The sequence below is a fragment of the Urocitellus parryii genome, chromosome 5 (assembly GCF_045843805.1).
Source record: "Urocitellus parryii isolate mUroPar1 chromosome 5, mUroPar1.hap1, whole genome shotgun sequence".
NCBI classification, from domain to species: Eukaryota; Metazoa; Chordata; class Mammalia; order Rodentia; family Sciuridae; genus Urocitellus; species Urocitellus parryii.
The window spans coordinates 141,759,570-141,786,898 of record NC_135535.1 but is presented as its reverse complement, the minus strand read 5'-3'; the positions used below and the strand labels follow the sequence as shown (position 1 = coordinate 141,786,898).

General features: G+C 32.6%; 1 protein-coding gene across 1 annotated transcript in view; it reads left to right on the top strand.

Annotated features, from left to right (window-relative positions):
- The window catches only part of LOC144255073 (protocadherin-15-like), a 435,746-nt gene that overhangs the window by 274,995 nt on the left and 133,422 nt on the right, over nucleotides 1–27,329 (top strand). The window contains 2 exon segments of the mRNA XM_077799104.1: nucleotides 19,257–19,562; nucleotides 22,318–22,542. Coding sequence (XP_077655230.1) covers nucleotides 19,257–19,562; nucleotides 22,318–22,542 — 531 coding nt within the window.

Sequence of the window (27,329 nt, the reverse complement as noted above, 5' to 3'; positions counted from 1 at the left end):
CTTACAGTATAGCAGGAGAAGTAACACCAATATTATTGTCCTGTTTTACATAAGGGATTGGGAAAAGTTTATATGATTTTCCCAGTATTACACATCTATTTTTTGATTAAGCTAATACTTGAACTTGGTTTTAAGCTATTACTTGAACTTGGTTGTTGCTACTCTTAAAGCCAATTATATTATATTACAGTGTACTGCCTTTATTGAAAACCTTCTAATCTCATTCTTGGGAAATAAAGAAAAAATACTAAAGGTCAAAACTTTCATCTTTAAGAAATATAAATGGCTACGCCTATAAGTCAAATAAGTATGTATAAGATCACTAAATTTAATTTACTTTTATTTCTGTTTTTTATGATACACTTTTTAACCATATTTTACTGTGATTACTTCAGAGAAAAATCCTTTAATGATTTTCCTAGGTAATTAAGACATATTTTAGTAATTCCATTCATAATAGCATATTTTATATGCATATACACTATATTATATGTAATAATATATAAATATGATTATATAAAATTTTTAGAAATTTTAGCTCTACAATTGATTTCTATGTATATTTCATACATAAAATCTCCTATCAGGACTCCATCATCATTAGGTTAGAATAATATAAATACAGAAACTAAAATAAATCATAAAATTATAAAATCTTAAAGATGTAATATGCCATACAAATAATTTCTCATAAACAATCATTTAATTTCAATAATTAGGAGCCTAAGAACGAAAACTCAGCATATTTAAGAAGTACTCAAACTTACTTCCAAATTTAGTGGCCTTTTAACTTACACCATATACAGGAATATATCCAGTATTCCATTTCTCAGTAAGAATTTTTTAATGAGTTATCATATTATGCTGTTTTCTATATATCTGACTATGTCCTTTCCAGATTATATGAAATTACATTTCAATAATACTATTTTTGTACCTAAGAATCATAATAAGGTATTGCATTGATCATATTCATACATAAAAATGAATACCTAATTTTGCTTATATATATTTTCCCACCAATTTAGTATGTTTGGAAAGAAAAAAAATTATAATCATTTACATGGGATCTCCAACCTGGTTTTGATATCTAATAAAGTTTATTTTTTAAGAAGCTTAACATGTTTAAGCATGTATAAACAAATTGACCAAATAATTACCAGGGTTCATTTAAATGATGGTACTGTAAGGTGAACCAAAGGAGCTAGGTAAGAAAAAAAAAGTTTGAATATTGCTGATATAATAATTTAAAAATAGATTAAAGCAATTAAGCTGATTAAATTTGTTTAAAAATAATTGAAGTCCTATAGCAACCTTGAATTAGCCATCAGTCCCAAAATATTAAAGAAACATTGCTATATTTTGTACTCCACTGTGCCTCAAATTTATGTTCCTTCAATGCTGAATTTAGCCTTTCTTTGTGAAAGTTCAGAATCTGTGGTGATTGTTTACCACCTGGTCATTACTTTTGTAGCTAGAACTACGCATGAGGGTATCATACATTTTTCTTTCTTTGACTTTCTTTATTATTTAGTTACACAGTCAACATTGCATGGGATATAAAAGAAACATAATCAATAGGAAAAAAATGATGAAATAAAGGGAAATCTGCAGAACCATGTAATTACTAAAAAGATGTTTGGAGAAATCTATCAACACCAGGTACTTCTGACCATTTCATTGTAGATATAAAAATTAAACATTGAACAGTAAAGTAAAATTACCACAAATGTGGTTATTTGTATATTGCTTCACTTTCAGTTAATGGAGCCCTTCATCAAACTCCATTGTACTCACTGCTGCCTTACAAGACTTTTAAGTAGTAAAACATTTAATGCTGATTGAATAAGAGAAGACACAGAGGTGAGAGGAAGGTTGAGAGTGAAGGAAGAAAGGAAAAACAGATATAATAAGAGGGCAGTAAGATTAAAAAGTGGAGACTGTCCTTTGTCATTTTAAAATAAATTCCTAAACAAGACAAAGCTAACTTTCTCTCTGAAATTCTGGATTATTTGACTGTACCATCCTGTGATGGATAGGACATGTATCAGACAGAAATACACATAACTAGAAATTTTACAATAAGTTTTATGGCCTCATTGAAAATTGCAGGTAGTCTAAGTCCTGGAGAAAGTAAACATCAATACTAGTGTATTGAAATAACATTATTCATAGAAAAAACATTTAATGAACTAACATAGCTCAACAAAATCTCTCTCTCTTACATAAATTTAGCTGACTTTCCAAGCAGCTTTGCTTATATAATTTTCTCTTTGATTGCCCCACAATTAAAATTCATAGACCCCATGAGCTCAAGGGATATTCAGAATTGTATAAAATCTTCCACAAACAGTGTGGATCATTGGGTACTTTCAATTTTTATTTTAAAGCAATGTTGTAGATAACAATATTAGAGAAAATATTTTGGAGTCTTGGCTTCAAGCCTTTCATAATTTGATTTTTCCCTATGTTTGAATTATTGTCACCTTTGAAATAAGAGTGGATGAGTATAGAAGAATATCAGGACCCTGTTATGAACTGTTAAAAATGAATAAATGACAATGAATGACTGAGACCTAAATTTTTAGGAATTATCTAGATCCACACAAGTCTGTGGACATTTAGTCCTGGCTATCAATGTAGGAAGATATTTATTATAAAAATCTAAAAGTGCTGTTAGTAATATTAACTAATATATGTTGGTCATTACTGTATCCTGTTCCAAGTGCTTTCTATATGCCAGTCTTCTCAATACTCACAAAATCTGATATACTTAATAATAATATTATCTCTACAATAGCAGGCTCTAAAACGTGAATTACTTCCTCATGACCACATATCTGGCAAGTGACAGAATCAGTTGCATGAAGCTGCTAAATCTTAAAGGATTGTATTTGCCTTAATCAGAAGTAACTCAAAATTCTGGATAAGAGCACTGAGTTAGCATGAGATCATCTTCATTCAAATTTCAGGTATAAAACTTAGTAAATCTGTTTTTGGGCAAATTATCTGATCCACATAAAATTCAGTCTCCTCATCTATGAAATGGCAACAGTAGTTTAATTCATAGAGTTCCCTAAGGCTTAAATGGAATTCATAATCCTCCAAGCATAATAAGATGTCCAGTAGCCAGTGTGATAGTGGTGGCAGTAGTAGCATTTTATATACTTGAATTTTATATACTGAAGAGTTGTGTTAAGACTTATTTATATCTCAGTTTCATCATAATATGAACCATTTTTTTAACCTTCATTTTTTTATATTTTGAAATCATATCCTTCAAACTATAATAAAAATATCTGACTAATCCCTTTAAGAGTCTGTCCTAGCTATCCACATCTCCAAGCCTGCCACTCAACTTGAGGATGATTCTTCAGTCAGTGTTGACTCTAAATCATTATCCAGGAAACACTTTTTCTATTGTAACCACTAAAATTTAGTGAAAACTTATCTCAGTAATTTTCCTGAAATCAAGATACACTATATATATTGTGACTTCTCAGATTTATAAATGTTATAGCTTAAACAAAAAGTACAGAATTCCTAATGACTTGTACTTAGTATAAGTAACAGAAGTCAACATGGGGATTCCAAACTTCCTGACCTCACTAATTGCTACCATTTAATGATAGATGGATGCCAGTAGAATGCTATCTCTTCTGGGCCTCACAATACTGCACAAAATATATCTATTTATATACTAGCACATTTCACTAACTTATTTTTTTCCACAATACTCACTAAAACTCAGGTTTGTTTGTGTGACTTCTTTGGTTTTTAATAGTTGTCTTCCTCATTAGAAGATAACTTCAGGAAGGGCAGGTTAGAAGCCCTCTTGTATGCCCTTATTGTGCAATGCATCTTTACCTGATTACTTGAGGTTATTGCTGTAGTAATTTTTTAAAAGCAACCACTGTGTAATATCTACTTTTCCCACTATATTTCAAATGGTATGAGACTTAAGAGTACATTGCTCTTGGTTTTCATTGCATCTCTAGCTTTAAATGCTGTCCAGATCAAAATCAACACAAAGAAAATAAGTAAATGAATGAATGAAACCTTGTGGAACTGAAGCAGATAAAGTTCATCACATATGTACTTTGTATTTTTGTGCATTGGCACATCCTTTCTAATTTGAGAGTGGGAAAATAACACTATTCAAAAAATTAAGTTGATATTTGTGGAGAGACAAACCTAGTTCTATATAAGCCACATTTTCTGCCCTTTGGAACTTTCAATAGATACCAGAGGTATAAATGTCAATTATTACACAAATACTGATATGCTGTCATGAGCAATGTGTTGTGGGATTGGATAAGGACAGAAATTAATTCATTTTAACTCTCAACCTTTAAATGATATGTAGATATATTTATATATCTGTATTAAGTTTAATTTTATTTATTTAGTTTCATTTGGTGATATTCTCACAACCAGGTTTTATGCAAGCGCTCCATTGAGAAAATGTTGTTTTTTATAACATACTTTGTGGAAAGGCAAAAAGAATAAAGAAATAGTGTAATCCTTTCAGTGCTTGTTCCTTCACAAATATATTTAAGTACAGGATTTCTTTTTTTTTTTTTAACTTGGTGTGTTAGGCACAGATTTTCTGATTTCAACCATATTTAATATTAAGTGTGTACCTCTACTTCAAGGCTTCTTTAAATAGATTTCCTTCCTGTTTCAATATATATGAGATTCAAAAGCCTATTCAAAATTTATCTGCATTGATGGAACCCAGATTTTTCCACCATAAAGATTACTTGTTCTGATTGTAGTTGTAGTTCTGCTAGTTACTAACTATACAGACTGATCAATTTATTTAAATTCTTATAATACCAATTTTCTCATCAGTAAAATGAAAGTGATCATAATAACTTTCTTACAGTTTTGATGTGATAATTAAATGAGATAATGTACATAAAAGCAGCTTTTAAACTAGATGGCACTAAGAAATATCAGTTACTATGTATATATACACATACACATAATTATGTCTAATTGGCATGTAGCACTACATGAGCATCTGCACTCTACATTCAACTTTATTTACAGAAGTCATTTAGCAACCAAATTTAGCAAAGATTGACACCATTTGTCATATTTAGTTTCCTTTTTTTAAGTAAATAATTATGACATTTTAGAACAATTAGGTGAATATTTGAGGGAATTATTTTATGCTTCTAATTCCTAGTACTCATCATGGCACCTGGAAAATATTCCATGCTTAAGACATGCTGGCAAAATCAATGACTGAAATTACAGTTCATATATTGAGAATAAAGAGCACTGTGACAATTTTTATTGCTCATGACTTAGGCAATATAGTTCTAGGAGTATTACCTGTGGATGGTAAGAGAATGGAATTCTTTGATAAAAGTTCCATACAATTTCAGTAGCTGGAGAATGGAGATGATAGGTACAGATGTTGGATGGTTCATAAATTTATTTTGAAATGATTACCTCCATGTTTCATAGTGAACAGTGAAATTCAGAGGCCTGGGTACATTACACACTGTATTTCCCATCATTTCATGGCATGACTTCCACTGAATTTTCTGAATCATTTATTTTTCTTTCTACTACCACATCATTTTAGACTAGCTTACCACAGAATAAGAGCAAACATGAGGGAAACACTGTTAATTTTCTATAATTTAGCTTTTTACTTTTCAAACAAATGCATATAAATTCTGAGTTGCTATGTAATAATAATCTTCAAAGTGTTTATTTCTGTGATTTGACCCCTAATTTCCATAATTAAGCAAAGTAAACCATTTCAGAGTGAATTTTAAATCATTTCTATTCATTTTTTTTTGTTTGTTTATCTTTGGGCTTTCACCTATCATGCAGCCAGAATATGTCACAACACTCTTCCAGTTAAACAGCCTCCCTCCCTACACAAAGGTCACATATAGATAGCATATTAGTGTCCTAACTCTGAATCGATGTTCTCTTATTTGATATTTCTAGGGATCTGTATGAGCTTCTTAGCTTTTCTATAATATCACTGCCTGCAAAATTTAGAAAATAATAGCTATCTTGCTGGGGGTTTATAAGAGCTGAAAGACAAAAATATGTAAAGCTCTCCTTATCTAGGATTGTATTCTCAAATGGGGAAAAAAAACCTCAAGAAAATATGAGGCATTGTTCTGGATAGAAAGAAGGAAACAGATCAATATTAATATGACTAAAATAATTCAAGTCCTAAACGTTTGTAACTTTGGGGCTCCTAAGAAGCCTGGTCATTTCATTGGAAAACAATGAATAATTGATATTTTAATGATTCTGTGTGCATTTGCATGTATAGAATTTGCTATCTTTTGTTAAATAAGTAGTATACAATCTAATGAAAAGGAACTGCAGATGCAGACCTATGATGAAGACTGAGATGATATGCACCACCCAGGTTCCACTTGGAGAGCTCAGCTCAGTATCTCAGCTTGAGGGAGTGATATAGGCAGATGTCCTTCAGCTGCCAGCCATTTTAAGGTTACCTCAGGTCACCAGGCTTCCTTGCTCAGGCTCATACCCTTATTTGTGTAGTCCACATTCTAACAGACACTCAAAATTACATGTCTGACAATTTTGGTCCCATTTGAACAATTCTGTCCTGCAATTTAAATTCTAGAACTCCTTTGGTGGAAGTCTGTATTTGGTCCTGTGTAGCAGTCAGACATTTTCCTCTCCCATCAAGCTCTCTTGGCCTTCCATAGGTATTGATTTCAAATCACATGCCAATGAAGCACTTGCAATTAATTTCTGTCTCACTGCTTCTCAGAGTTCCCAGCCTGAAAACAAAAATACAGCCTTTTCTACAAGTTATACAAGAACAAAAATGGGAGGCTTTTTTTTTTTAAATCTAAGTGCAGTCTGCAAAATAAATAAATGAAACAGGCAATATTTCTTTGACCTGTTTTCTCACTATTTAGTTTATGATATCTCAGAAAGATTACTTCATTGGGATTTCTGAAACCCAGGACCGGAAATATTCCCTATGTGTGTCATAATTCACAATGTGGATATGTAGCAAATATATCCTCTTTTTCACTGTCTTCTTCCTTCTATCTGAACATTTTTATGAGCAGCTCCTCTGAGCCCACATTCTTTTCTAATGGTTTTATGACTCCTCGGGATCATACTCATCTAAGTCTGCACAGACAGATTTCTGTCAAAAGCAATCAGTCTTTATGAAAGTAGCAGGAGGAATGTCTCCTCTGGGAAGTCCAAATCAAAGTGGCTCACACTTGTCATGTTGGGTGGTGGCTTGGATCTCCATTTAGATTCTTCAGACTTTAATAAGTCAATAACTTTCTTCTTTATTATCTGCAAAGATTCTTGGTAGACAGATTATAGAGTTTCAGTTTCTCAGAGTAATGCACTTTAAACAATCTCACCATTTCTATCTTTTGCTTTTATTCCAGACTTCAGTTCTTCTATGTCATTCAATCCTACTGACTAGACTCTTCCATTGGAGCAATAATGTTCCATAAACATACCATTTCATAGACTGAATCTCATTATGCTCAGGGAAGATTTTTATTTGCCCAGTGGACATTAAAATGTTCTTCTTATTGACTAGATGCTGAAAATAAAACAAAATGTATTTCCAGTTGAATTTTTCCTCCATTTTTTAAAATTTTTAGCATGGTTTATTTCTCAGTTAACAGAAAAGCTTCAGGATGTTGATCAAATATCTGAGTCTGTATAATCCTACAACTTAAAAAATTATATATATATATATATATATATATATGTTAGTAACACATATATTAGTATACACATATTAGTATATATATATGTATATATAATATATATATATCATAAATCAGTTATGATTTTTGCACAATAAAGTCGCTTAGAGGAAGATATGTTGGAAGGAAGGTGACTAGAAAAGGAGGAGCATAACAGAACTGAATTGTGATTTCTGATTCAAAAAGTACATTCAAATTTCATACATCCTAGCTCTTTTCCTCTACCCTTGAATGCAGTACTGGGGAATAATAAGGGAAGATTAATCATTTCTTCCAATTATTTGTTTCCCTAATGCCAATGGATAGGTTAAAGAAGATAGTAGAAAATGTGATCCTTCTTTACCTCAGTCAATTGTTGGCAAAGTTGTGAATGTAGAACACACAGTTTTAAATAAGCCCATTGTTTCAGTCAGCTTTTTCGCCTCTGTGACCGAGTGAAAGACCTGAAAAGAACAAGGTAGAGAAAGAAAAGTTTATTTGGGAGCTCATGATTTCAGAAGTCTCAGTCTATAAATGGTGAACTACATTCCTGGGGAAGTTAAGTGACGCAGAACATCATGGCAGAAAGGTATGTTTGAGGAAAGCAGCGAAGGACATTACCAGGAGTCAGAAAACAACTCCCTTCACCATGGATAAATTATGTACCCAAAGTCATGCTCCCAATGACTTCCCTCCTCCAGCCACATGCTGCCTGCCTATAGTTACCACCCAGTTAATCCCTACCAGGGGATTAACCCACTGATTAGGCTATGGCTTTAATAAGCTTTCTGGGACACCTCCTATCTAAACCATAACACCTGTTTGGCAACATCCCAGATGAAGGTATTGGAACACAGCTGAAGATTACCATAGTTTAGGCTTTGCTCAAGGAATGAGTGATGGTAACATAAAACTAAGGGATCCTAATCTATATCCTGCTCTGGCTCAGAAGTTTTATCCAGGTAGGTGAAGATAAGTTTATGTATAAAATTTATCAAGCCATTTTAATTTTATGGTTGTCATTTGGGAAAGAATGTGAGCATATATCTAATAAAAGGATTATTGATAGTATTCAGGAATTATGAAACTTTTTTCTCTCACTAATTAAATGGCTAATGATATTTATATCTCATGTCTTAAACACATATTTATTAATCTAATACATAAATATTCTTAAGGAAATTAAGTTATGGAGAATTTCACAAAGAATCCAGCCTGGCTGTCACATTATTTCAAGTTTCCAGTTATGATTTTTTTCTAAAACAGACACAAACTATTATTTTTCTTATTAGTATTTTTAAAGCAATGTGATATTTTTAAAAAGCAGAGAAACAAAAAACCTCTGTGAGAAACAGGAGACAAGAAGTGGGACATAGATGATTGTTGGCTCTCTAGGAAATTCATGGACATGTTTATATTTTATACCAAAGAACACTGCGCAAAAATAAAATTAAAACCTAAACAGTATATAGGATCTCAGAGACATCTAATAAGGACAATATTATATCAGATGTAAGTATAGAGTAAACTATTTAAAATATTTGCTTTAAAGTGAAACATCTGTGTCAAACTTATTTGTGTCAGAAAAAGCAATATAAATAAATAGAAATGCCTAGGCCAAGTGTGCTAGCACATAAAATGCAATCCATAGTGACAGTATTTTCCTCTTACATCATTATGAAAGAGTGGTGAGTATTGAACATAATTCTGGATATGTTCTGAGTTACGTTGTCTAGCGATATGGTCAATATTTCATAAAGTGATGCCACTATAAGGAGTACTGAAGGAACAATGTTTATGTGATGATGTTTATGAACAGTGTGTTAGGAACCTCTCTTAATTAGTGCTTGCATTCTCCTCAGTAACATATCATTTACCAAATGGTAAAAGTTATTTCTGCATAGCTGAAAAACTCTTACTCCTCTTATGTACAAAAGGCAGATATGTATATGTCCATACAGAGAAGTACAATATACCTGTGTTAATGAAATTTCTTGGGAGTTTGTTTACAAATTTAAAAACTTTAAAAATACTCATTAATACTTTAAAAATACTTGTTTGTGGTGTGAATATGAATAGATTAATAATGGTCTTGGGGCAGTGTCTCAGTGGTATGTGCTTGCTAGGATGTTTGAGGCCCTGAGTTCAAGCCCTAGCACTGCCGAAAGAGAGAGAGAGAGAGAGAGAGAGAGAGAGAGATATTAATAATGAAAAAGATTAATAATGAACTCCTTTCTAGAGTTCAACCTTATTAATAAAGTTCAACATTATTATTGTTAATAAGGTAGAACTCTAGAAAGGAGTTTTAAAAAATTAAACTACAGTTTTGTTAATTCCATAAGAAGTAGGCATATGTGCTATATTTATTGTAAAACAAACAAGAAATAGATCATCTTAAAGGATTCTAGTTGACGAATGAAATATAATAAAATAATTGAATAATAACAGATACAAAATTGAAGAAAATATAACTGTTGATGTTTTTTTCACTTAATTTTCATCTAAAATGGAAATGTATATAATCATTTTAATTTTTTTCTGATACATGGAAATAAATAACAAGTTTTAAGAAAAAACAGCCAATAGTAAATGACATTCTTCATTTCTGCATGTGATTGGGTGGTTGAGAGAAAATGGAAACAGTTTTAGAAGAAATTTTTACAGAAAATATTGTGTAATTACTATATATCAATGCAAACAAAAGAAAAGATACATAAATAAGCCACCTGGCCATTAAAAATTCAATGTCCTGGAGGTTGTAAAAAATTACAGATGATAGTATTAAGGCATTTGGTAAAGAAATGGACAGTAAGCTTCAGGAACACAGAGATAATACTTTTTCCTTACTCTGAGGCTTCTTAGATAACACTTGGGCTAAAGAATACACATCTTATGAAGTGATACAAGAACTTTATGGTAGAACAAAGCAAACACAAGACAGCCTGGTTAGTTTGGCAAAATGTACTTAGATTTAGAGATTACAGCATGTTTGCCCATAAGAAAAAGATGAGACTCAAGTTGAAGAAATAGAAGTAAAAAAAAGTGTGAAGACAAATTAAAATTTCAACCTCTGAGTTTCCACCATCATACAAAATGGAAAACACACATTAAACTAACAGTGCAGAATGATCAAATGCCAAGAAACAGAAAATACAAAAATCACAGAAAAAAGTCTTCATTTCTTCTACCAGCATTGTTAAAAATAATTGAGAGAAAAAGGAACTACTGCAGAACAATGTAAAGATATTTAACATTTTTTTGCTTGTTTGTGGCGTGAATATGAACCAGATTGCCCTTTCTCTGAAACATCAAAGTAATAATCTCAGAATGTTTGTCATTGTATGACACAAGAACAGGTAAGGACTTTTACTACAATATTTCATGGCTTTTTTGTAATGCTTACTTTTTAATTATTGGAGGTTAACCTACATTCTATTATTATGAGATATACAGGTTATCTTGTAACAATTTAAAAGTGCTTGTTTATTATGACATCCTCAGTTTATATGTGTTAAATATCACCCACTTTTGAGAAGACAGTTTATTTCCATTTTCTTACTGTGTCTTTTACTTATTTTTCATATTTTCATTCTTGCTCCAACTTCCCACTTTCCAAACCAAACTAAACTACTTACAGATTCTTTTCTCTAATGGTACTTCCCATTATGTAATAGATGGATAAGCAGTGGCTTTTTAGAGCTAATATTTAGTTGTCTATTTTTGTTTGGATATGAGATGTCCCCCACAAGCTCCTGGGTTAATGCAAGAATGTTCAGAGGTGAAGTGATTACACTTCCGCCTTATGAGAGTTGTTACCTCGTCAGTGGATTAATCCATTTGATGGGTTAGTAAATTGACTAGACTTACTGGGTAATAACTGGAGGTGGGTGGGACAAGAATGGAGGAATGCCTTGGAAATTATAATTCTTTAGTCTCTGGATCCTCTCACTCTCTGCTTCCTTCCTCTCATGAGATGAAGTTTTCTTTTACCATGCCCTTCCGCCATGAAGTTCGGCATCACCTTAGGCTCCAGCAATAAAGTTGGCTGTTCATGGACTAAACATCTAAAATCATGACCCAATATAAACTTTTTCTTCTCTAAAGTAGTTTGTGTCAGGTATTTTGATCACAGTGACAAAAACCTTATACATTGTCCAACATATATAAATAGCAGTAAAAGGTTGTTTGTGATAAGTACAAAAAGGATCAGAGGTTGAATAAAAAGAAAAGACTTCCCAGATTCGCCGAACTGGAGCCAGTTTTGAAAGATTCAGTCTAGGTTACAAAGAAGCCTATTAAGGGAAGATGGGAAAGGACATGGTGAATATCAAGGGAAGTGAGTATGGTAGCTTATACTGTTGTTTCTGACTTGTTAGGATAAAGTGCAATTTATTACATAATAAATACTAAGTAATTTTTTGGATACTGGTAAAATCTGCAAATTTGAATAAAGCGAAAATAAATCATTCGTTAAACATTTATTAAACAAAAATTCATTGAACATCTCTGAAGATTTGGTATTAGAAATTCAATGTTAAAAAGTGCAGTTTTCTTGTCCTCAAGTTGCTTGAAGTATAGTGTAGGAGACAAGCAGATAACCAGGCAATTACACCATGTCATAGAGTCAAATAAATACAGGATGACAGTGAACCTGGGTGGAAGGATAGTATCTCAGAGAGGTGGAACCAGGAACATAATCCAGAGAAATATCTAAGCGCTTAGAGACAGTTTAATTGCAGTTTCTCCATGGTAGAATAGAAAGAATTTAAGAACACTAAAAAGACATAGCTTTGGAGAAAAATATGGGCAGCTGACAAAACTTTTATGTGTGGAAATACTATTTACTGATTTCTGTAGGCAGAATTTATTTTTTCAGATTTGGAAAGACAGCTTGCAGTAGTGACAACAAGCAAGGGAATGTTTGCTGTTAAATAACACTAATGCTTTATTCAGTTATTATTGTAATGATTTTAAGAACCTCACAATTTATGACAATACCATAAATACTCACCCACTGACAGGTACATTTGTTTCCCAAACCTTGATGAAATTACTTTAAAATGCAACTTAAAGTTATCTCTTTTCTTCTACTTTCAAATGGAATGCATTTTTCAGGTCTTGTTTTTTCTCAGAGCAGATAGCAAATATTCCTCAGTATGGCGATATCTATAAAATCATCAAATAAACTTTTTTGTTGAAATGTCTCTATCATGTATCTGATCTAATAATACATGAATTTTTAATATTTATCTTTCTTGTAATAACTAAAGTCATTTTCTGTTTTTATTCTTTATAATTAAATCATGAGTTTTCTTATGTTTTTGTTTTTTACACTAAAAATACTGTGTAGACACAGAACTTTCACATATGAGTTTTTTAAATTGACATACACCAATATTCTCAGAAAATCTTGACAATAATAATATTAATAGAATTAAAGAAATTTTCTATACAAGATTAAAAATGACTCAGAGGAAACAAAAATGTCTAAATAAACTAATAAAAACAGGCTAATTTGTTCCACCAAAAATATTCTTTCAGAAATGAATTTATAGAATAGAATTTATCTTTTTAAAATACATTCCAAGTAGATATTGAAAACCACAATAACATAAAGATGGGTAGTTTTTTTTTTTTTCTTTTTTTTGTTGTTGTTTGTTTGTTTGCTGTACTGGGGATTGAATCCAAGGATGTTGGGCTACATTCCAAGTCTTTTTTTATTTTTTGTTTTGAGACAGCTCTCACTCATTTGCTGAGTGTCTTACTAAGTTGCTGAGGCTGGCCTTGAACTTGTAATTCTCCTGAATCAGCCTTTCAAATCATTGGGATTACATGCATGAACCACCATGCCTGGCAAACATGGATACCATTTTTTATGGGTAGCTTAATATGACACAAGTATGTTGTTAATATGTAGTCCTCTTAGAAGATACATAAGTACTCATTACCACCATATTTTTTTCAGATGAAGGATGAAAGTTTACAGAGATTGACTCTCTCAAGGCCATTGAGTCAGTATGGGAAGGACATGTGCTTCAAAATCAGAACTTAAACCCTTAAGAAATCACTATTTTGTACATCTATATTCTGGTGTCCTAGGGAATAACTATTGGAGCACTCAAATGTTTGAGGAAACCTATTTACTCCCTTATGTTTTGGTGATTTGAACTCAAGTAAACTTGTTACCTTTTGGTCTATAAGTCTACTTGCCATTCTTCAATATTAAATATGAAACATTTGTGTGGACAGAGGAAAACCTTACCCTCATTTTGTGTCATTTAGTTGCTACTCTCCTTTTATACCATGCTTGAATAAATTCACTTCTTTAAAGAACTAGAGTCAACAACTATTTCATATTTTTTGATGTTGGCAGATAATAAATTTAAGAAATATGTTTCCCTTAATAATGTCAAAAATCACTACCAAACTTCACCTGACCTTTCCACTCAATGTCTTTTATGGTTCCCACTTGGAGGTAAGAAGGGAATGGGAGTTCATGGCCTCTTAATTTACTTACTGTCAAGGAGAAGCACAAAGAAGAGGAAGCTCCTGCTCAAACTCACCTTGGATTCATTAAGAGGTGCAGAAGAGTTCACAACTTTTTAATAGTTTAATATTTTCCTTTTGTCTACATAAGTCTTTTAGTTAAATTGTGTTAAAATAAAGAGAAATATTTTTCTTTAATAATCTGAATAATGCAAAAATATTTATATGTTTTAGTTGTAAAAGGACACAATACCTTTATTTTATGTATTTATTTTTATCTGGTGCTGAGGAACAAACCCAGTGCCTCACATATGCTAGGCAAGTGCTCTACCACTGAGTTACAACTGCAGCCCCAGTACAAATGTATTTTAAAGTGAAACTAAACATTGACAAACAGAACACATTATCTACCCAGGTACCTCTTAATAGAAGAGGAACAAGCATCTGGCTCTCCTTTGGGGTTTTATCCCAATTCATCTCACTAATATAGACATGCTACTAGATTTCTACAGGATTTGGAATCCACAGTATGGGAATTCCAGAGTTGAGGTTCCATTTCCTCCTCCTCCTCCTCCTCCTCCTCCTCCTCCTCCTCCTCCTCCTCCTTCTTCTTGGAACAATTGTATAGTAGATCACTATAAAGTAATAATGAGCAAGAAAGGGGATGAATTCAATGCTTAAATCAATAGCATATCGTGTTCCATTTCAAACAGCAAGAGAACAAATTGGTGCACATAAGTTGTTCAGAAAACCTTTGCTTAATAAATGGTCTCATATAATCACTTCATTTTATTTCATTCTTAAATAATTGGTTGTTTTTGATATATCTAACTTTTTAACCTTACTGTTTAAGATCTGACAATTTTTTTTTCCTGGAAAATATTCAAAGTTTTGTCTAGTGAGGTCTTTATTTTTATTTTTTAATGTCTGTATTTGTCAACAGACTATCAGCCAATTTACCAGAAATATGCATTTACAAATAAGTAGCCACAAATCAAGCCTCATAGTAAGGTAGGTATTACAAAAATCTGTTAACCGTGGACAGACAATTATAAAGTTGCAGCTATCGTGTTTATTCCTTTGATGTAGTACAAGGGGAGAAGACATGTGTGATTTTTCTTATTAACAATTTTAATTAACTTTTAATTGATTTCTAAGAAGATAAATGGTTTCATTATAGCATCACATGCCGAGCTGCTTGGCTAGATATTAAACATGGATGCAAAGTTCTTGACAGTGCTGCTGATAATAAGGGATTCTGTGTTTGTTATCTCATCTAACATCTATATACTCATATATAATAGCAAGTAAGTGAAAAAAACTTGCTTAGGTAGCCCATGCCACTTTACTTATACTTTTTTTTTACTCTTCAATTAATCAAGAGATTAAAAAAAAACGACAGGGGAATAACTTTGCATTTTGCGAACATTTTAGACCATTTGTCTTCATTAGTTGTATAGTTGAGTAATCTTACAATTTTTACAGTAAATTCCTGCAGAATATATAGTCTTTTGTTCTATAAGAATCATATATACTTCCTTTCATGAAGACCAGATGTCCAGTAAATTCAGTGGTAGTAGATCTGCTCAGTCTTCCTGTGTGTGTGTGTGTGTGTGTACTTGACATATTACTTACACTTGAGCTAATTTAAGAGATTTAAAAAAGATTTTTAAAAGCCTGTTGTGAGGATGACCCATCTAACATTTATTTGCAGTCTTCCTACCAATTATCTGTTTGAATATTTTCTCTCAACAAATCATCTTATCAGAAAGTATAGATTGCTATATATTTGCAACTAGTGTGATTAAAACTAAGGACTTTGAGATGATAACATTACCCTGGATTGTCAAGGTAAGCCTACTGAATCATGTAAGCCCAGTAAGTGCAATAGGGTGACTGAAGAACGAGTCAGAGATGAGATGGAAGAAGAGCAATTCAAAAAATTCCAGAGGAATTGGCCACCACTGCTGCTCTTATAGATGAGGCAGTGTGCCAGGAGTCACAGGATGTGAATGGCAGCTAGAAGGATGGGATTGGTCCTCACATGTCAACCACTAAAACAGTGGGGATTTCAGTCCTACAACCTCAAGCAATTGAGTTCTGTCCACAACTTGAGTAAGAAAATTAGTTTTCCCTTAGAGACTCCATAGAACATAGTCTTTCTTATACTTTGATTTTAACCAGGTGAGACCCATATTTAACTTACCTGCAGACCTTTAAAATAATGAACTTGTTTTGCAGAAGCTGATAAGCTGGTAATTTGTTACAGTACCTGATACAGACTAGAAAACCAATACAGGGGAAAAAAAAAAAAAGAAAAGAAAACCAATATAGGCAGTCCCTTGATGTATAATGGTTCAATTTGTCTTTTTTTTTTTTTTCCAATTTGGCCATAGTGCAAAAGCAATTCATATTCTTCGATTAAAAACTGTCCATCAAAATTTTAATTTTGATCTCTTCCAAGGCTACCAATATGTTGTATAATACTCTTTCAAGATGCTGGGCAGCATCAAGAGAGGAACAGCTCTCACTTAGGCATGCTTTCTTGAGTGTAAATAATCAATGCTCTACTGTGTACTGTGTTGCTAAGCTATGAAGTTCAGTAGGTTAGATGTATTAAATGAATTTTTACTTACAACATTTTCAATATACAATAGGTTGATCAGGATGTAATGCTATAGTAAGTCAAGTAAAACGTGTATAGTTATATTTGGGAGTCCTAATGGAGATATCAGCTGGATATTTATAGAGGAACACATACACAACACTCTCCCCTCCAAATATACACCCACTCACACAGTCACACACACATACACACACATCAGCCATAGTAGTTAAATTGAAATATTTTATCAATAAACCTTCAATTATGTGGATGAATAAAAATAACTCGAGCAAGTGTCATTTTAAATTACTGATTGCATAAATGACTGATTTTGTGACCTAAAGTGTCTCAGAGACAGAAAAATTACTGAAAATTGCAAGATTGTTAGAGTAATGAAGTAAAACCTACTTATATTACTAAAGCATTTATTTATCTTCAGTTAATTTGAAAAATAAAATAAAATTCACAGTTTTATTTTGGGAGTGGTACACACTGTTTTTTTGTTTTTTCTGCAAAGATGGTCAACTTGACTAATTTGTCAATAATTTTTGTGACAAAGTTTAGACAAAATGTACAAATTGAAGAAAATGTCAGGCTGGGGATGTGGCTCAAGCAGTAGCGCACTCTCCTGGCATGAGTGCAGCCCGGGTTCGATCCTCAGCACCACATACAAACAAAGACGTTGTGTCTGCCGAAAACTAAAATAAACATTGAAATTCTCTCTCTCTCTCTCTCTCTCTCTCTCTCTCTCTCTCTCTCTCTCTCTTTAAAAAAAAAGAAGAAAATGCATCTATAGACACTCTTCTTTCATAGTATTTCTTTCCTCCTCAGGCAGTACTATGATTCTTCTGCTGTCTTTTTTTCAGGATTAAGCCTCAAGAGAGGGTGACCTCCCAAGGGCACTTTTGTTTTGATGAGTCTAAGGGACAAACACTGTTGATATGTCTGGTATTGTGACCTGTAGAAGAAGCACAGTTAAAAACATGTTTCACATATTGGACTTATCAATTCAAACCAGACTCAAGATTTGACAAAACTATGTATCCCTCTCCATTGTTTATAAAGCTTAAAGTGGAACTGCATGTGTACTGCTAAAAAATTGGACACTACTATCTTATGTGCATATATGATTTACTCAGCCAATGTAATTCTATATCATGTTCAACCAGAAAAATAAGAAGTTATACTTCATATATATATAATATGTCAAAATACATTCTACTTATTAATTATGTATAACTAATAATAAAAAAAATTTAGAAAACATTTTAAAGTGAATTGTACCATATCCCAGGATCTGCGTTCATCACCTGACTATTGTGTCCTTGATGTAGAAAGCACTCAAGCATCTTGTTTTCCCTCCTTTCCTTGCTGATAGCTTTGAGTACAACTGTAACATTTCACCTCTTCCTAGATGTATCAAGTGTTTTTTGAAGAACAATAGCAAAGAATTGTTTAAAACAAAATGTTAAGTATTTGATAGTGCAAAGTCATTGTTTAGAAAACAATTTATTGAATTAGACTAATTTTCATAATATTAATTAGACTAATTTTCATAATATTCCTTTAGAATATTTACCTAAAATTTACTCATTGTTTTGATACAACGTACCTTTCAGGACTTAAATATTTTCACCAGGTTTATCATAGTTCCAACTGTTCTCTATGATTATGGATATTTATATTCTAATATTAAAGTAGCCCCTTGCATTTATACTTTACAATTACTGGATTTTTATTCTCACTTGGGTTTTGAATGCATTTAGTTTCAAATCTCAGTTCCATACATTCATTTAACATAAATTCATTAATTTCACAAGTATTTATTAAGTAGTTTTATATATGAGACATTGTACTAAGAACTGGGTCACTGAAGTATTTATTTCTTGTGTTACCCTAGGCAATACAATTAAATTCCATAAGCCACATTTTTCCATTTACAAAATGGGACAAAAATTTACTCACTAAAAACATCAGGAGAATTAAATGAGGTAAAAACACATAGTGCTAAAACATATTTAAATACGAAAATGAATATAAAAAGAATTTGAATGCAAACACATAGACACTTAAGTTATTACTCAGGAAATTGTTTTAATTAAAAAATATATTTTTGTCTTACTTTGGCATTCAAAATCTATTAAAAATAATACCTGAAACATTCATTATTTTTATAATATGTATTTTCTGTCATAATATCTTATTGTAATGCTAATGATGTTATCAATGTGTAAGTTATGTTCATTTTGAATGAGTATGCTAACTAAATTATGTATATTCCTTTTCATGTTTTGGACTGTGCATTTCATCTTCATTATCTTTTAAATTTTCTCATTTGAGATAAAAAGAATATCTGATTAGGAAAATGTCATAATATGTCAGTAACACACCAGAAGCTACTGTGTGAATTCTTTGTTTTTGATTTCTTTTAGGCAACAGACCCTGATGCTGGAATAAATGGCCAAGTGCACTACAGTTTGGGTAACTTCAATAATCTTTTCCGCATCACATCCAATGGGAGCATTTACACCGCAGTGAAGCTTAACAGAGAAGTCAGGGACTACTATGAACTTGTCGTGGTGGCAACTGATGGAGCAGTACACCCTCGTCATTCGACTCTAACACTGGCCATCAAGGTTTTGGATATTGATGACAATAGTCCAGTGTTCACCAATTCAACATACACTGTTGTTGTGGAAGAGAATCTGCCAGCTGGGACCACCTTTCTTAAAATAGAGGTATATGGAAAAAGCATTAGTTTGATTAATTCTGAATTCTTAGATTTGCAATTAGGATGATGTATCCAAAATCAGCAGCAGCAAAAATACAATTAACCCACTTACATTTTAGTTTCACATAAAAATGAAGGAATTATATTACAAGTATATATCAAATATTGTATTTTGCATTTTCTGTGACAACCTCTCATTGGGAGATCATGCAGAATTAATGGGAAAAAAGGCAAATTTGTAAGAAAAAATATACTTTCTAACAGATTTTTTTTTAATTTACAAAGTTAAGCTGTATATTTGTGTAACACTGGAAAACATAAAGAAAAAAATATTATTACTTAAATATTCAATATTCAATTGTTGTGTGAATTTTTCACAGTAATCTTTGTCCTAGGACAAATATGCATGTATGCAGGTATGTACATATATGTATACACAGATATACCTGTGTGCTTCTCCTGTATTTTGCAGATATTGTTACATCCATCATACTGTACTTTCTTTTTCACTTTACGTGTTCAACAAGCATCTTCTAAAGCTCTAACTTACTTTTTAAAAATTTCATCTCTATATCCAAATCTCGTTTAAGACCTTCACTGTAACATTCCCAGAAACTGAACATTTTGGTTCAGTAGGTCAGATTGACCCATTAATATGCATTTTTAGCAACCAGTTAATTTATATAGGAGATCTATGTAGTGCATTTTGAAATACTGTAATCATTCATTCCTCCTGCTAAGAATAACTTGAATTTTGATAGAATGCTTTTCAAGAATCTGTATTTCTTCCATAATTCAACTCAACAAAGATTTCACTATTCAATAAACATTAAGGAATCTAATTAAGGCACATACTGACCAGATAGAAAACCATTATCTCTCTATTTTATCCTCCATGCATCTATTCAACCATCCTTTCATTCAACAAGCACATATCTTCAGTGTCTAATTGTATGCCAATTTCTCTTGAAGACATCAAGAATACAAGAATAAGTTAACAAGACAGAGTTGCTGCTTTTCTGATATTTTCAGTCTGGTTTACTAAAAAGACAAGTAGATTGGTAATTAAAATAGTGATTCTTAAGACCAGTGGCTGACAAAATCAGAGGTGGAAATCCGAAACTATGCTTGAGCATCAAAAGAACATTTTCTCATGAAAGTTATTTCTAAATTGTTAACTCAGGAGCAAGTCAGAGTCTCTAAACAAAGAGAGAAAAAAAGATTATTTAAGGTGATGGGAAAAAATCTTCTCAAAATCCTGGAGGACAGGGTGAAGTTTGAGGGGCCAAAGAACTAGAAAATGTGGTGGTCTATCTCATCATGTTAAGGGGATTGGCGCTCCCATAACTTGGATGTTGAATGCCCTCATAAGGCCCATATATCTTGAGTTTGGTCCTTAACTTATAGCACTGTTGGGAAAATGTGGAATCTTTAGGAGGTGAAGCCTAGGGGGAGAAAGTGAGGTTACTGAGGATGTGCCCTTAAAGGGGATATTGAGAAACCATACCCTCTCTGTCTCACTTTGCTTCCTGGCTGCCATGAGGCAAATAGGCCTCTTCTGTCAGGAGTTACCACCATAATGTACTGTGCTGCCATAGGCCCAAAGTAATAGAAATGTGACCCAGGACAGAAACCATATGAGTAAAAATAACTTTTCCCCCTTTATAAATTGATTTTCTCAGGTACTTTGTCACAGTAATCTAACTTTAAATAACAAAGTGGTTAATGCAAACTGAAATGAATATTGAGAATTGTAGGCAGGAATATGACACGGAAATATCTGTGCTTTGACAATAACTTTATAGTTGTGATGCCAGTAATTAGAGGAAAACAAGACTGAAACTTAAAAGAAGGTGCTTTCATTAACGAATGTACATTCAACAAACTCGAACTATCCCAATTTTTGTTCTTGCTGTTTTATTTCCTCTAACTTAGGTGCTTTTCCCAGTCTATTCTACTGAATGAAATAGCTGTCCCACTTCAACAAAAATCCTATCTTTTCATCTAAATTCCAATTCTGTGTGCTTTTCAGATAACATGGTTTTTTTTTCCTTCTATTTGTGTACTTGTATAATTATTTCTTCTTTGAGGCCATAACCTAGAGTGCAGGGTTTTTGGGTTGATTCATCTTGGCTTTTTCCATAGTACATTGTACCTAATAACTATCCACTAGAGACTGGTTAGAGGAAAGAAGTTATAAAGGAATGATCTTCAGGAATGTATTATAAGATTTCAGTGAGAACAAATTTCTCCTTTTATGTCCTTCATTTTCTTACAGTGAGTGTTCTATTATGTTTATGAAAGTTACCCAATAATTACTTTTATTTATAACAGTTTCATGATTATTAAACAAGCAGAAAACAATGATTTATGACATGATTTATTTCTTTACTTTGCTATGATTCATTTAACAAGTGGTCTTCCAAATAAAGTAGATATAGTCTTAAAATCAACAGTAAAATCCCATAGATAGCTCTCTCTCTCTCTCTCTCTCTCTCTCTCTCTCTCTCTCTCTCTCTCTTTCCCAACTCTAACTCTTCTTTTCCCTCTCTCTCTTTGTCCCAACTCTACCTCTTCCTTTCCCTGATAAATGATAAATTACTTAACAAATTACCTGCCTTTGCAGACATGTCTTTTGGTCATCATTAAACTCTTGCTGTCCCAGACACTGACACATGACTATCATCAATTCTGCTTGCCTCTATTTTGGCAATACCACTGATTAAACAAAACAAAACATTCTTTTACTTAACTTGTTACAGGCCAAAGATGTTGACCTTGGAGCAAATGTGTCATATCGGATAAGAAGCCCTGAAGTGAAGCACTTTTTTGCACTACATCCATTTACAGGAGAGCTGTCCCTTTTGAGGAGTTTGGATTATGAGGCATTTCGAGACCAGGAAGCAAGTATCACTTTTCTGGTGGAGGCCTTTGATATTTATGGAACAATGCCTCCTGGTATTGCTACTGTCACAGTGATTATAAAGGTAAGGATTGTGGAGACTTCTAGTGGCCTACTTTCTCTCTACATGTAACTACTAATTCTTATATGATACCTATTATATTTTGGTCAGTAAACCATAGTAACCATAATGTTGCCAACCAAGCATATAGGCTATATTTTTTATGTAAAGTATTTATGAAGACTTGATAAATTGCCATGTTTTTTTTAACCTTTGAAAGATAAATTTGAAAGAGGTACTCAATATGCATTAAAAGACTAGTTTCTGAGTCTGTATTAGTAGTATCACTTTAGTCGAATTCTAATCTAACTAGAAAACAGTTCAGTTCAAATTCCACAGCACCATGGATATTAACTTACTTCAGATTTTTTTCATTAAAAAATAAAGTAAAAAGTGAAAAAAATAGAGTCTGGATATTTAAGTGTTCTTAGGTCCCAGAACTAATTACACTATTATTCAGAAATTCAAGAGTCTGGGATAAAGAAAGCTTCAGAGTCAGATGGAATTGAGGTTTTAATTTGTTCTATTTTGGTATCTACAGTTACAGTCCATAAAGTTTTTAAGGTGATCTGTTTAGTAGGGTTTAATTATGATTCATTACTAGGGATTTTGTATTCATTACTTCTTACTAGCTCTAGAAATGTGCAAATACATTTTTTCCTACAATAAGAGAAAGTTAGTTTCTCAGGATGACTACAGTTCTTGAAGGGCAATTCCAGTAGAAGAGCATATGTATCTTGGTTCTAAGGTAAGCAGTCAATGGCAACTTTTCTATAATTCTCATTTTTTAGGGCACTATAAATTTATATATGATGAAAGAAGAAGTCATTGCCTTCTTGGGCTTTTTAGAATTGATTTTTAAAAAAGAAGACATGCAATGAGTTCACTTAAAGAATAAAATATCCATATGAAAGTATAGAAGGTTTTATCAATACTGAATTATAACAAGTGCATCACTCCTGTGGGTTAATGTCCTTGACCATAACATCTGCATGTTTGAACTTCTTTTTCTTTTTCTTTTTTTTAGATGATTTCAGGATTATTCTGAAATAATAGAGTGGGATACAAGGATTAGCTCTTTCCTCTTTTCACTTTACCTAGGTTCATCTGCTGGCATGTGCACTGACAACATTTCTTCCTAGAATTATTGCTGCCACTTCTAAAATAATCTAGAAAGGACACCATAAGCCACCTCCATTCTTACATACCCTTAAGCTGTCTGGAGAGTTTCCTTAGGATCTGGATTTCCTTTTTCTCAGGAGTTCACAGTATTATACTTATTTCTTCCTCTTTGTATCTACTTACACTGTATCTATTTAAGGAGTAGGAAACATCAATTTCAGAGAGTTAAAATTTTACTTAGAACCAAGTTTTCTTTGGAGAAAGGGAATTCAAAATATCAAAATCTTTCCTTGGACTGTCTGCTTTTCTTTTTGCACCTTTTTGCTATATGATGATTTTTCCCCGCTCTAGGAACATTCAAAAGAACCAAGGAACACCAAAAATCATAGGGAACCTAGAGTGGGGAGGGGATCATTTTGTATTTTGAAATGCTATTTTGTCACACTGTTGTGTGATAGAATCTAGAAATCTGCTTACAAAAAAAAAAATCTAGGGAAATGATGCTAACCATGGTGATGAATTCATCACGATAGGCAAACAGATGGGAAAACAAAACAAAACAAACAAACAAACAAAAAAACTAAGAGTGATGTAAACAGATCAGTGATACCAAAACAACTTCTGAATCGGGTGAAAAAAACAAAGGCTCTCTCACTCTAAATCATCCTTGTCTACCAAAATGGTTTGGTAGAATTGGACAATTAAAAAATCAAGAGTAGACAAAATATTTACTTATTAATGGTTTGGAGCAAAGAAAAGAAAAGTTAGTGTTTACTGCCCTTTGGTTTCTCCCTAGAAGGAAATTCAAATGGCCTTGTCTTCTGTCTCAGAACAATGTTTGATAATGGCTAATTGTAAACATTCCTGGATTCTGAGTTGGCTACTCTGAATTCAGTTTGCAATCATTTGTTTGGATTATTATTATTAGTTTTTGATGGAAAAAAATCAATGGAAACAACTGGATCCAAATATATCACCTACAAAGATAAGATATTCATTATATAAGCCTTGTTCTCTCTGGAATTCAAGCCTCTTAATTTCTTCACGTTTCCAGGCACTCAACTCCTCCCTCACTTTATTTTAACATAAGGCTATCACTTGAGGCTTACTTCAGCCTCTGTGAAGGAGTGACCCACAGGGGGCTCATGACTTCAGGGAAGAATGCTAGTCTGATTTTTATAGTGTCAGTTGTTTCATCTTAGAGAAATTGAACTATTCCCATCATCAGGATGCTTAATTCATGTAAAGATAATTTTTATTTATTGTACTTTTAAAAAAAACAATCTATTTAATTCTATACATGTTTAAGATAATATTTTTGTTTCTTTTCAAATGACTTAAGCAAAATAAAGTTTTCAGAAAGTTTTCCCAATAGCAGATTGAAACTTGCTTACCTTTTCTCTGATAACTAAAGGTCAGGTATAACAAACAGAAATTTAAAATTCTGTTATATACCAATGAATCCCATAAAAATGTTATCATTATTTGTTTTTAAGATAAAAATGAAGCACAGACTCATTTTTCCACAAATGCAGATTTTCCCCAAGCTTGTAAGTTTTCTGCTATTGGTCTGTACTGTCACCATTGTAAAAGGCTGTTTTGCTGATAACATAATTGGCATGGTATTTTCTAAAGAGATATTTTTACCCAAAATAGTCACCATGGGGAAAGCATCCTGAAGATCTCTCTTTGAGCAGAGACATGATTTCTTTTGTAAAGAAGAGGAAGAAAAGAAAAAGAAAAAGAAAAGATCAGGTGTTTAACGTGTAGCTCATCAAATATTTAAAATTGGAGAGAGATATTTGGGAGAAAATTGAAGAAATATGGGGGGAATATTTGCACGGTAAAAATAAAATAAGTTTGTCACAAAAATCTACAAAAAGTTTTCTTAGTGTCTAGTTTCAAGGATATAAAAGAAAATCAGTGTTGATCATATAAATAATACATATTTTGTTGCTAAGTTTTTGTAGAACATTATTAGGCCTTTCTTTTTGTATGTTTTTATTGAATGTCAATACCAACAGAATTGGGGATGATTACAAATTAGATAATACAGGAATATTTCTGGAATATAAAAGCACAATTCTAAAAAATTTAAAAAGTAACATCCAATATGAAATCTGGCCTTATAGAAGAAGTTGTCACATAAATCAGTTCTCACCATCTGAGGTGTAACATAATATAAAAATACAAAGGTTTTTTCTATGGCAAACTGAGAACTAAACACAAATCAGAACAATGTAATATGTAAATATATGTGTATATATTATATACATATATGTGTATATTTGACACTAGAGAGTATTAAAAGGGAAGTAAAGGACTTGTGGAAGAAAAATAAATTACCTAGATGAATAGAATGGTTGCATAGGAGTAGGACAGAGAAAGAGAATGGAGGTTGTGTGAAAGCAGATTGCATTCACCTTGGTTGAGTTTGTCTGTCTCACAGTATGCAGGTGTGATTGTAGGCAGGGATGAGTAAAAGGTTCAGAAATGAAATACCATACATGTTTTGGTGTGAATGTGAGATTCTTCCCAAAATTCACTTTGAGACAATGAAAGAATGCTTAGAAGTGAGATTATTGGCTTATGAGAGCTTAAAACATCAGTGCATTAATCCCCTGGTAGGGATTAACTGATTGGTAACTGAAGGCAAGTAGGGTGTGGCTGGCAGAGGTGGGTTATTGGAGGTGTGTCTTTGGGGTATATATTTTTTATCTGGCAAGTGGAGATCTCCTTCTCTGTTTTCTGATCATCATGTGAACTGCCTTCCTTTGCCACACTTTTCCACCTTGATGTTATACCTGACCTTCAGCCCCAAGGAATAGAGCCCTGTCTATGGGCCAAGAACTGTGAAACTGTGAGCCCCTGAATGAATGTTTTCCCCCTAAACTTGTTCTTGTCATGTCTTTTAGTCATAGCAGCAAAAAAGCTGACTAAAATGATATACAAGGCCTGAGGTTGTCAAATGCAGTGGATCTTGGAAGATAAAGTTAGCATTTTCATCTTTCAAAGGGATTTCTTCCTCCAGAAAGAAGAGTAATGTTTGTAGCCTGTAGCATATAAGAATGTGGGTAGCTTTTCCAGGGAGAAACTGGATGTCATTACCAAGGTGGAATTTACTAACCCATGAAATCCCAAGAGACAGTCAGAGTGCCACTGATCCTCCATTTGCCACAGCGCTGGTACAGTCCTGGATTGGATGTGGTCCAAACAGCACAGCTTGGGAGAAGAGGAAGTAATACATAACTCAGATACTACAAAACATCTAAACATTTCAAGATTTACAGCATCCATACTTCCCTTCTCTATAAGGAAGAATTTGAATAAAAGATGATTACAATGTACTAACTGGTAGAATATGGTCCAGTACATTGGTCATTATTATTAAAAACTTATTCATTGTTCTCTTAGGTTGTTTGACATGATTACAATATTTTTTTAGACTATGGCCTTCAGATATATCTTCTGTTTTATTCTACATGATCAGGTTCTTAGCCATGTGTTCTTTGTAATATATTCACCAACAAGTTTAAGGAATGTCTTGGGGCTGAATTGGTTTTTTTAAGACATCTTCCTGCTCTACCATTCTAGAATTTTAGTTCTAAGATGTAACATATTGCCTTTAAGGAAATAAACTAGAGAAAACAAATAAAAATGTGCATGACCAGAGTTCAAAAAAATAGCAT